The sequence below is a fragment of the Nothobranchius furzeri genome, chromosome 17, assembly GCF_043380555.1.
Source record: "Nothobranchius furzeri strain GRZ-AD chromosome 17, NfurGRZ-RIMD1, whole genome shotgun sequence".
NCBI classification, from domain to species: domain Eukaryota; kingdom Metazoa; phylum Chordata; class Actinopteri; order Cyprinodontiformes; family Nothobranchiidae; genus Nothobranchius; species Nothobranchius furzeri.
The window spans coordinates 56,588,258-56,598,990 of NC_091757.1; the positions used below are offsets into that span (position 1 = coordinate 56,588,258).

General features: G+C 42.7%; 2 protein-coding genes across 2 annotated transcripts in view; both read right to left on the bottom strand.

Annotated features, from left to right (window-relative positions):
• The window catches only part of cspg4ba (chondroitin sulfate proteoglycan 4ba), a 30,525-nt gene extending 27,525 nt beyond the window's left edge, over window positions 1-3,000 (bottom strand). The window contains exon 1 of the mRNA XM_015973181.3: window positions 2,756-3,000. Within this exon, the coding sequence (XP_015828667.3) occupies window positions 2,756-2,840 (85 nt within the window). The 5' untranslated portion in view covers window positions 2,841-3,000. The remainder of the gene's footprint in view (window positions 1-2,755) is intronic.
• A 1,887-nt stretch (window positions 3,001-4,887) lies between these two features.
• On the bottom strand, window positions 4,888-10,096 carry si:dkey-193c22.1 (uncharacterized). The gene is made up of 9 exons (XM_070546230.1): window positions 10,008-10,096; window positions 9,575-9,594; window positions 9,335-9,484; window positions 9,122-9,244; window positions 8,797-9,010; window positions 7,274-7,357; window positions 5,706-5,847; window positions 5,320-5,482; window positions 4,888-5,244 (listed from the first exon to the last, which is right to left on the bottom strand). Coding segments are annotated over exons 2-9 (1,113 nt in total). The 5' UTR covers window positions 9,577-9,594; window positions 10,008-10,096; the 3' UTR covers window positions 4,888-5,009.
• Window positions 10,097-10,733: the final 637 nt, after the last annotated feature.

The window sequence follows — 10,733 nt, forward strand, 5'->3', positions numbered from 1 at the left end:
ATATGTTCATGATATGTAAAGTTTTGGTCATTAAACAGTGAAAAAGATTATGATAATTTCCATAATTGTATTTTAATGCCAATATCGGACATCCCTAACTAAGATAATTGATTGATTGCACCATATTGTTTCAGTGATATAGTTCACATCTTTCCACTAGTTGTAAAATTAAATCTTTTTTCCATATGAAAGCTGTAAGGACAACCGGTGATGTTCAGAGTATCCGCGCTGACATTAGCTAAGAGGCAGGACACACCCCGGTCAGACTGACACCGATTCACTCTTACAACTAAATCAGATCTTGAAGAAGTTACAAATTAAAGCAAAAAATAAATAATTCACTGAAGCCAGTGAGTCCAGCAAAACAAAACCCTAACAGGCAACTGGAGAACGTGCAGCTCTCACACAGAAGGGCCACAGACGACCAGCTGGTTCAAATTCAGTTTTCTTGCTACAAGGCAGCTTTACTGACTGCCTCTAACAAGGACAACAACCTAAAAGCTAAAGTTTTCAGTTAAAATGATATTTGGATGTAGTGATTGTCCAAAAATAAAAATAAAAACTGCTGACGGGATAAAACACATCAGCATTATCTCATTCCTCCTAGCTTCATCCAGCTCTGACCTTCAGCTCTTGCTGGGTAGGTTCGCGGCCGAGTGTGAAGCGGCTGGGATGAGGATCAGCACCTCCAAATCTGAGACCATGGTTCTCGACCGGAAAAGGGTGGCTTGCCAACTCCGGGTCGGGGGAGAGGTCCTACCTCAAGTGGAGGAGTTTAAGTATCTCGGGGTCTTGTTCACGAGTGAGGGTAGGAGGGATCGGGAGATCGACAGGCGGATTGGTTCGGCGTCTGCAGTGATGCGGACGCTGAGCCGATCTGTCGTGGTGAAGAGGGAGCTGAGCCAGAAAGCCGGGCTCTCGATTTACCGGTCGATCTACGTCCCAATCCTCACCTATGGTCATGAGCTTTGGGTAATGACCGAAAGAACGAGATCGCGGATACAAGCGGCCGAAATGAGTTTCCTCCGTAGGGTGGCCGGGCTCAGCCTTAGAGATAGGGTGAGGAGCTCGGACATTCGGGAGGGACTCGGAGTAGATTCGCTGCTCCTCCGGATCGAAAGGAGTCAGTTGAGGTGGTTTGGGCTTCTGGTCAGGATGCCTCCTGGACGCCTCCCCGGGGAGGTGTTTCGGGCATGTCCTGCCGGCAGAAGGCCCCCGGGTCGACCCAGGACACGTTGGAGAGGTTACATCTCCAATCTGGTCGGGGAACGCCTTGGGGTCCTGCCGGAGGAGCTGGTGGAGGTGGCCGGGAAGAGGACGGCCTGGAGCTCCCTAGTTGGGATGCTGCCCCCGCGACCCGGACCCGGATAAGCGGAGGAAGACGACGGCGACATCATCTCAGTGAAACGTTTTTATTCGTTTGGCTGATTTCAGGGACACAACAAAGATTTGGCATTTTGAAAACAGGTCGAGATGAAAGCAATAAAATCTAAATTCGCAGGAGAAGACATGTATGATTATCAGCATTTATGCTACTATCATCACAACGATGTTCAAGCTGCGTGAGCAAAACAACGTAAACAAAATCTAAGTCGGTTCGGACTAATTCATCATTTTCCTTCCACAACTTTTCCAGAAGCAATGTTGGGAAAACGATGAACACACAAAGAGGGAAAAAAGGTACTTTAAACTTTCTGACCTGACCGTGACATAATGAAAGAGCAAGGCATGGAACAACAGTAGCCCAAATGTGTCCTTTCAAAAGAAGAAACATCGGGTGTTGTGAGCCTTGTCCTGTAATCTACACCTCAACAAGTTCCTTTGCAGCGGGGACGTTTTGTTTTTGGTACAATCTCACGAACCTCTCTCCTGTAACAACATCGCCGGTGACCTTTATAGAGAACACTGGCTCACAGTGACTTGATGGACGAGACCAGAGCATGTCACTGTGTGTGTATTCAGTTTATTCAACAAATCGGAGATGCAGCCTGGCTGAATCGTATCTGCTGCTGATGCACTGTGAAAGCCCGAGACGTGGATGCTTTAAGTAAAGGAAACAAAGACAATGGATAGAATCAGAGAGACAGTGACATAAAAGGATTGTCTACGCTATTTTCTGTCAATGACATGGGGAAATCATGTGAGATAATTAGAGATGATTCCAAAGGGTAGTGTCTGGAGGAAAGCTGACTCTGGGTGACACAGGAACAGCAAAGGAATGCCTGGAGAGGTTTAAAAATGCTAAATCTCCCTTAGCTCCATCACAAAAACAGCTATGCATTTACTTACATGTATTTAAATATGCAGCTGCTGCAATAATTAGACAATTGTGTGCATTCAAATATGAATAAATTGTTAGATTTATCACCGTGATTTGTTTGCAACAGGCGCTTAAAGGATAAATGGGCTTCTGTTGCCATTACCTGCCAGTCCCCATTTACTTTTTCATTTAATCCTTTGTGGTCTACACTTAAATACCTACAGATCACTGCAGCAACACAGAAACATGTACAGAAATCCCTTAAAAACCATCTGTAATGTGATACTAAACTTGTTTTCAGACATAAACAGCTCAAGAACGAGCTAAATAAAGGCATAACGGTGAATTAACCCTCTAACTGGTGTTTCAAGGAAAAAGTTCGCTTATTTAGAATATAGGGTAAACGTGTACACACTTATTCGACTAAACCAACACGAAGCTTGTAAATTATTATTTTTTTCATTGATAAAAAGTCCAAAAAGCTGGAAACATTACCTCCTGATGCTAGTTGGAGCAGCAGCGACCACCAAAGAAGAGACCGGAGCCACAACTTCTCCGTTCTGCTCCCAGCAGACTCCATCTTTTGTTTCGGTCGAAACGTTTAACGGAACGTCCGGTTACATTTTTACCAGCTAGTCTTACTTTTCCATGCTTCGGTGCCGTCCAGTAGACCAGCGAATCGGAAACAACAGTGAGAAAGTGTGTGTGTGTGTGTATGTGTGTGTGTACAGCCCAGCAGAACCCCTCCAACTCCACCTCGTGCGCGTTCGCTTTCCAATTTTTCAAAATAAAAGCTGATGAGACATGTAGGGAAAAACTGTAGGAATTTGTTAGTGCTCTCAATTGTAAACAACGGTTGCACCCGATTTATTTCATAGTTTTTTTCCAGTTTTACAACCGTAGCTCTTATTGTAAATCTGTGAGATGATTGCATTTTCCCAAACTTCCGGTTCCCTGTTCCTCTGAATATGAGGAGTTTTATTGTGAAGTTTAGTCTATTTGAAAAACACCACAAACTGAAAAATGACATTTAGATTGATAAATTACAGAACTTCTGAGCTTTAAATGGACGAAACACTGATCTGATGACAAAAACCCAAAATTGCATTTTTCTTATTCATAAAAGTATGCATAAAAATCCTGCTGATTGGGAGAAGATTGGATTAATAAAGGGCTCCTTTGGTGGCACTAACAACAATTTTGTTATTCTAGTAAAAATAAAGAAAACTGCATTTGAATATAAAACAAAACATAATAATTGAAATATGAGCTGAAATTTGTTTCTTAACAACCACCAAGAAATGTAAATGAGCAAAAATGAGAAACAAAGTTAAAAGTTGAGGTTTGTGGGACTGGCTTGTCGGTCGGAGCAATACATTCCTAGGGAATACGTGGGATCGTTAATACGTCTATGCCCTGGGGCCAAACATTTTATAACCTTGCAGAACACTGAATGTAAAACAAATCTCTCAGTGGTGTCGTAAAATTAAAACAGTCAAGCATAATTTCTACAAAAGGTTTTGTAAAAAAGTGTTTTTGTGCACAACATTGATTGACCAAAATTTTATTATAAGAACATTGTGCCTTTGTACCTTACATGTAGTGTAGGGCTTTTTTCAGTTGCTTTTTGTTGTTTGTTACCAAGAGATATTTAAATTTTAAGATTTTTTTCCAGAAGCAAAGTCATGAAAAATCTTAGCAATCTTCATTAAGATTTCTCCTTGGAGAATGTATTTTATTCCATTAACTTACATGTTTTTATTTAAAATTACTGCTCCTAAGCTGATTCAGCCTTTTGCCCATTTAATTCATTATTACAATTTCACCGGGGCGACAGAGGCACAGGAGTTAGGCGCTCGCCTCGTAATCGGAAGGATGCAGGTTCGAGCCCCGCTCACTCTGTCGCTGTCATTGTCTGCTGGTGGTGGTCGGTGGCGCCGGTGCTCGGCAGCCTCGCCTCTGTCAGTGCGCCCCAGGGTAGGGATGCAATGATACCACTTTTTTCCAAACCGATACGATGCCGATACTTGGATCTGAGTACTCGCCGATACCGATTACCAATACCGATACTTCTACCATACAAAAAAGGGCAATGATTTGGAATACAGATTTTATTTTCTTCTCTGCTTTCAACAGGAAAAGACTGTGAGGTAGATAAAAAAGTAAAATATATGAATAGAAATCATCACAAAACTAAAATATTAGGTGAACAGAAATGACAAGTTACAGTGAAGCCATTTTCAAGCAACTGCATTGGTATCGGTTCCTGGTATCGGTTAACTTTTGCCGATACCGACACTGGTATTGGTATCGTATTGGTGCCGATACCAATACTGGCATCCCTACCCCAGGGCAGCTGTGGCTACATCGTAGCTCATCCCCACCAGTGTGTGAATGGGTGAATGACTGACTGTGTTGTAAAGCGCCTTGGTAGCACGACTCAGGGTTGCGAATGACCACAGTCACCAATTCTTGTCATGTGTCTTGCCCATGTATGTCTGATCTCTGAACTGTGTGTACTGAAACTCTAATTTCTCTCTGGGATTAATAAAGTATCTTTGATTTGATTTGAAAACAAAACAGATAAAACAAGGTTTTTATAAGGGCTTGGATAAATGAGCTATGAGGAAAACACACCACATTTTATTCAAATAGTTAATAATCGTTAAGAATATCTTTGCTCCCAGTTAAAAAGGTAGAATATTTAGTTGAAGAGAAGACCCCAGTCAGAAGATCCGGAGGACGTTTGTCAGCGGAATCCGAGCAGCTTCCTGAACTCCTGCTTGATGCAGCTGAAGACGGGATGGTAGAAGCGTCGGTTTGACAGCATGAGGTCAGTGACCATCTCGGTATGGTTGACCTCAGGAAGCAGGTAGAGCGACACCTTTACAGACAGCGAGGTGAGAAGCTCAGAGAACTTTGTGGAGGATTTAACTGGAACAACAACGTCGCTCGTCCCGTGAAGCAAAGCGAACGGAGGCATTCTGAAAAAGGAAAGGCTTTTGCATTGCAGCTGTCTCACAAACAAAAACAGGAGACTGGTGATGAACGCCTCTCACCTGCTGAGGTTTTCACTGCTCAGCTTCCTCAATAAGTAGTTTGGCGAATAGTTTGAAAAGTTTTCCTCTCCGTTCATGGCTTTGTGCATGGTGGATATGTATTCAATTCCTCGCTTCTGCTCGTGCTCATAATGATCCATGATGTCATAAACACCGCTCAGACCTGTCCGGGGAACACGGAAGAGCAATTTCCAACTCCTCAAATGAATCCATTTAGTCCATAAAAAATAAATTCCTGGTTTTAATTTCCTGGGAACTTATTTTCTTTTATGCAGAAAAGATGATTTTGGACTCGAACACTTAAACCCCCCACCCCCCCACAAATAATCTAAACGCTGTCTTCAAAACAAAAATGAAATATTCTGGCAGGTAAACGACGTACTTACCAATGACTCCTCTGATGGACATTGTGATGTCCCATTGTCTCTCTGAATCGATGAACAGCTCGTCTCTTGTTTCAATCAGAAATAACGTAGTCAGGGCGCACAGATGTGCACCTGCTGAATGGCCAATTAAAACAATGTTGTCCTGTAAAAAATAGTGTGTGTCAAAAATGAGAAGACTCAATATTCTAAAACAGGAAAAAATGAGATCAGATCTACTGGACCTGAAATAAAAAAGTCATTAAACGTGAATTTGATACACACAGGGTATCTGTGGGTTTAAGGGAGCCAAATTTAAGAGTTTTTAAGACCCTTTTTAAGGCCACTTTGACCAAATTTAAGCTATTTTTAAAAATAAAATTTAAGCTATAATTTCCAGCTATTACCTGGAACCGGTGCTAACCACGTCACGAACGTGGGATTAGCCATCCTGTTACCATTAAACTTGCACTTCCCCATGGCGCAAGCTCCCACTAGCTTAACCAGCTAATGTGCTCATCTAAAAATAGCCCCCTTTCACAACCAACTGAGTGTGTACTAGGGGTTGTATGAACTAGTCGACTAGTCGACTTCACCGCTCTGTAGTGACTTTTTATGCCTGTCATCGACTAGTCGCTGCCACGTGATAATGACCGACAAGATGCAGTCCTCGGAAAAGACAGCAGGTGACGAACTCCTGCCCGTCGGGATCGAGGCGGAGGCGACGCACTGTGCCAGAGCGTCGGTACCGACACCCGCCGTAAAACGGACATTTAACCAAATTGTGACCTTTTTCTCTTGCAATTTAACCTTCCCCTCACCCCCATCCTAACCTTAACCAGCTAGCGCATGCAAAGCTCTGATTGTTGACGCGCTCCAGACATCTGCGTCCTGAGCACGGCCACAGTAACATTATCAAATCAGGTGTCGCCACCTCAAAAACTAATTTAACACGCGATCGTTCATGTCGGCTCATTTCCTTTTATGTTTTCTGTCTTTTATTTGTGCCTGATGCGTTTCGCTGCTGTGGATCGGGGCGCATCACCTGTTTTGTCCTCGTTGACGCACCTCACTGATGTGGCCAGCGAACACTCCGCTGTTTTAGCGGTTGGTAGATGTTTTAGAACTGCAGTTCAAAGGTAACTCATGAGGTGAATATATATGAAACCAGGTAGCAGTTTCTCTTTAGGACTGAGAGGAGATGCAGGAAGATAATAAACAGACAGGACAGAAAAATAGTCAAATAAAAACAAGTTAGTTTTTGTACCTGCTGGTTGCAACAAACAGACACCATTGAAGGTAATCAGAAGTGAGGAACAGAAAATGAAATAATTATTTTAATGTTTAGAGCAGCAGGAACTCTGAGAGGCTGCAGCACATCAGTGAGTTTGCGGCCGCTGTGCAGGGGGAGGGGGGAGAGGACTGAAGCAGGGGGAGGGGGCTGAAGCAGAAACTACCGTTGTTAAAAGAAATGTTTAACTTTGAAAATGTGGGCGCAATTTTAATTGTCAAAACCTCCAGCGAACCAACCCTGTACACATATTTAGATTCTCTGCATATTTTATTTACCTGATGGTCAAGAGAAGACTTACTTTGTCAAAGCTGAACTTCTGTGCATTTTCTTGGGCCCAAATCAAGCAGTCAGCAATGTCTTGGACCATCCCCAGAATGTCCCCCTAACAAACACAAACAACGCTTAGAAAAAACTTCCTGAAAGGGAAATTATACAACTTCATTAACTTCCACATCTGAGAATCGGGACACCCAACGCACTCGCACCCCTGGAAGGGAACATGCAACTTTGGGGCAGCAGCAGCTCAACAGGTTGAGCGGGTTGTCCAGTAATCGGAAGGTTGCAGGTTCGATCCCGGCTCCGGATAGAGAATTCTGTCGTTGTGTCCTTGGAGGAGACACTTAACCCACCTTGCCTGCTGGTGGTGGTCGGAGGAACCGGTGGCACTTGTGCTCGGCAGCCTCGCCTCTGTCAGTGCGCCCCAGGGCAGCTGTGGCTACATCGTAGCTCATCACCATCAGTGTGTGAATGGATGAATGATACACTGTAGTGTAAAGCACTTTGGAGTCCTTACTCTGAGGGGTGCTTTACAAGTGTGGGTCATTTATCATAACCGATTATTGCCACTGGGCCTCAGAAAAGGAGGGTTTAGGTCCAATCCCAATACTCGCACTGCTACCTACGGTATTCTGTGAAGTGCACTTGGAGGAAGTGTTCAGTAAGGCTTCGAGTGCGAAGTACACAAGTGTGCAAATAATTGCTGAATTGGGGCAAGGAGCACATGCCGGGATTCTGCTCCCTGTGCTGCTTTAAAAAACAAATCTTTAATAACTTTCAAAGAAACAACCATAAAAAATGTACATTAATTGCTGTCTATATTAAATGTTTGTATTAAACGTTCAGCGCATCAAAATATATCATTAATCTTCCTAAAATGAACTACTTTCATTTGAACAGACATATTTTCAGAAAAGGCACTTAGCCTTTGCTTTGCTTTCTTCTCAAAATTCCCACGCAGCAATAGATTGTGGGTAATATCGATGCAGACTTGGGCGAAGGTCAGACCAAGGGTGCAAAAAGGGCGTGGTCAACTTCCGCACTTGAGAATCAGGACACCCAACGCACTCGCATCCCTGGACAGGATTGCGTAATTGAAGGGCATAAGGGTGGAATGGGGATTGGGCCCTAGAGTCTTCCTGATATTTGGATATTTAGCCTCTGATTGGCTAATGGCAACACAAGTCTACCACTGACTCTGTTTGCTCTGCAACGATGATGTTTAATAAATAACACAAGCCTGGAGGAGCTCTGGCATGTGGTGAGGTTGCTAACGCTAACGGTTAGCTTCTACTAGTCAAGACATTCTCTGCTGTTTCCTGAACACTAAAACAACAACAGCCTTCCCCGTCGCGATCCAAGATGGGTGAGTCTATGAACGTTAGACTAGATCTTGAGATCTGTCAGGCATTTCAAATCTTAGAGTTTCACCGTCTATTTTCTATCAGAAGCGATTGCAGGAGATATGCGTAGGAGACTATAATCAGAAACATATTTTCAGTGATCCACACTTTTACCATCTTTGGATATCTCTGTTGTTCTTACCTTTGGATAAGTGCAGTAATCTGGACAGATGACAGTTGTGCTCAGTTCCTCAGCCATCTGCCGGGCCAGTAAACAGTAAGTGGATCTTTCACCAGAACCCCAGGCTCCTCCATAGACAAAAACCACAAGGGGTGTCGACACATGTTCAGGCTTGCTGGTGTTTGGGGGGTGGCACAAGTCCAGGTTTGTGCTCCTGCGGCCAAAAATGATGTTCCTGCACGAGAAGGCAAGCAAAACATTAATTAATGACATCACTTTTTAGCATCTTGACTTTATTTACTGACAAAAGTTAAACATCAGAGGTTTTGTTGCCAACTAATAACACACCTTTTTGTAATGCTTTTTGTTTTCCTCATTTTTATACCACAACTTCAGTTGAAAGTACAGCCTCCCATACTGGAGGTATTTGAGAATATCCAGTATAGCAAAGGTCAAACGGTATATCCGCCTGTGAGAGGCACCAGAAAGACAATTAGAACCCTTTTGTTAAATAAATAACAAACAATAATAGCCCAGAAAATTAATTTTTAGAGTGTACCTTGGTTTGAGAGCTTCTGTGTACTTCCTGCATCCAGATTTATTGGGACAGCCATAAATTAACTGGGCAGCTAAACAAACTGAGTAAGGCAGCCCTACCAACAGGAACCCAGCCGTCACAGGTAGAGAGAGGGTATATTTTAACCAAGTCCTTAAAAAAGAAGCAAAGAGGACGATTGGTGCTCTCATTTAGTTGGTATTTTTGTTAATCTTACGTTATTTTGCATTTAGAAGGTCTTACATTGTGTGTTTCTGCCACACCTGTGAACAAAGATAAATGTTAAAACATGTAAATAATAGGAAAATGCTAAACTTTCCGTTAGACACGCGACGTGTTCAACTTTGTGTACAACAGCGCCCTCTAGCGAGATCTCAAAAACCTGCATTAAAACGAAAAGCAACAAAAACATTTGTAATGTCAGATTATTTCATATCACAGCGTAGCTTTAAAGGGCTAAATATCATCAATTCACATGGCGTCACCTGCTGTTAACCCCTATGTCCCTGTTGAACTAGAAGTCCATCTCTCTGTGCAGATCACCATCTGACACACGGGGTGCTAAAGCTAACGCTATCATTAGGAAGCACTTTTGTTTACCGTCCCAACATAACACGATAAATTATTAAACTACAAAGTTTTTAAATTGCGCATGTAATGCGTCGCTTCCACTTGCCTAGTTGCTTTGGACATTATTAAATGTTTACAAAGGCTGACAAGAGAAGAACGTCTTTCACTTCCGCTTTCGTCACGTTAGTAGGAAGTGAGAGAAGGTGTTGTGATTGGTGGAAATGGTCTGAGAAGGTTGATCCGTTCAAGTGCCCTGTGCAGATGAAAGTTGGACCCACACACGCACGCACGCGCACACACACACATAGATAACAACACACAATCACACACACACGCACACACACACGCACGCACACATAGATAACAACACACAATCACACACACACACACGCACACACACACACACACACACACACACACACACACACACACACACACACACACACAGGGTTCGCAGGGTTACGTTAAGACGTTAGGACTAAAAATAAATAAACAAAAAATAAAATTAAAATTTGGGGGTTTAAATCTTGTCAGGCGCAACATCTCATTACTGACAGTCCGGCAATCCTGTAAAATTAAATAAAATATTTAGCTAAGTCTGTTTTTTTTTTCTCATTTTTAAAATAGATTAGACTTCATGAAGAATAAAAAAATCAAAGAGGTGTTTTGAAAGACAAATATTAAATCTTATACATTACATGTTAAATCTAACAGGGCTCGCCAGGTCTGAAGCTTTATCCTTGGCATTTCACCTTTGCACACAACTGACGTGAATTATTTACTGCTTCAACTTTTGACTTTCTTTTATTGCAGAAACAGCATGTTTTCTTGA

Excerpts from the sequence above, each read along its gene's own strand:
- si:dkey-193c22.1 (XM_070546230.1), bottom strand. Across the intron at positions 9,011-9,121 it reads AAAAAGCATTACAAAAAGGT|GAACATCATTTTTGGCCGCA; the intron begins GTGTTATTAGTT and ends CTTCTCGTGCAG. Across the intron at positions 5,245-5,319 it reads AGCAGTGAAAACCTCAGCAG|AATGCCTCCGTTCGCTTTGC; the intron begins GTGAGAGGCGTT and ends TTCCTTTTTCAG.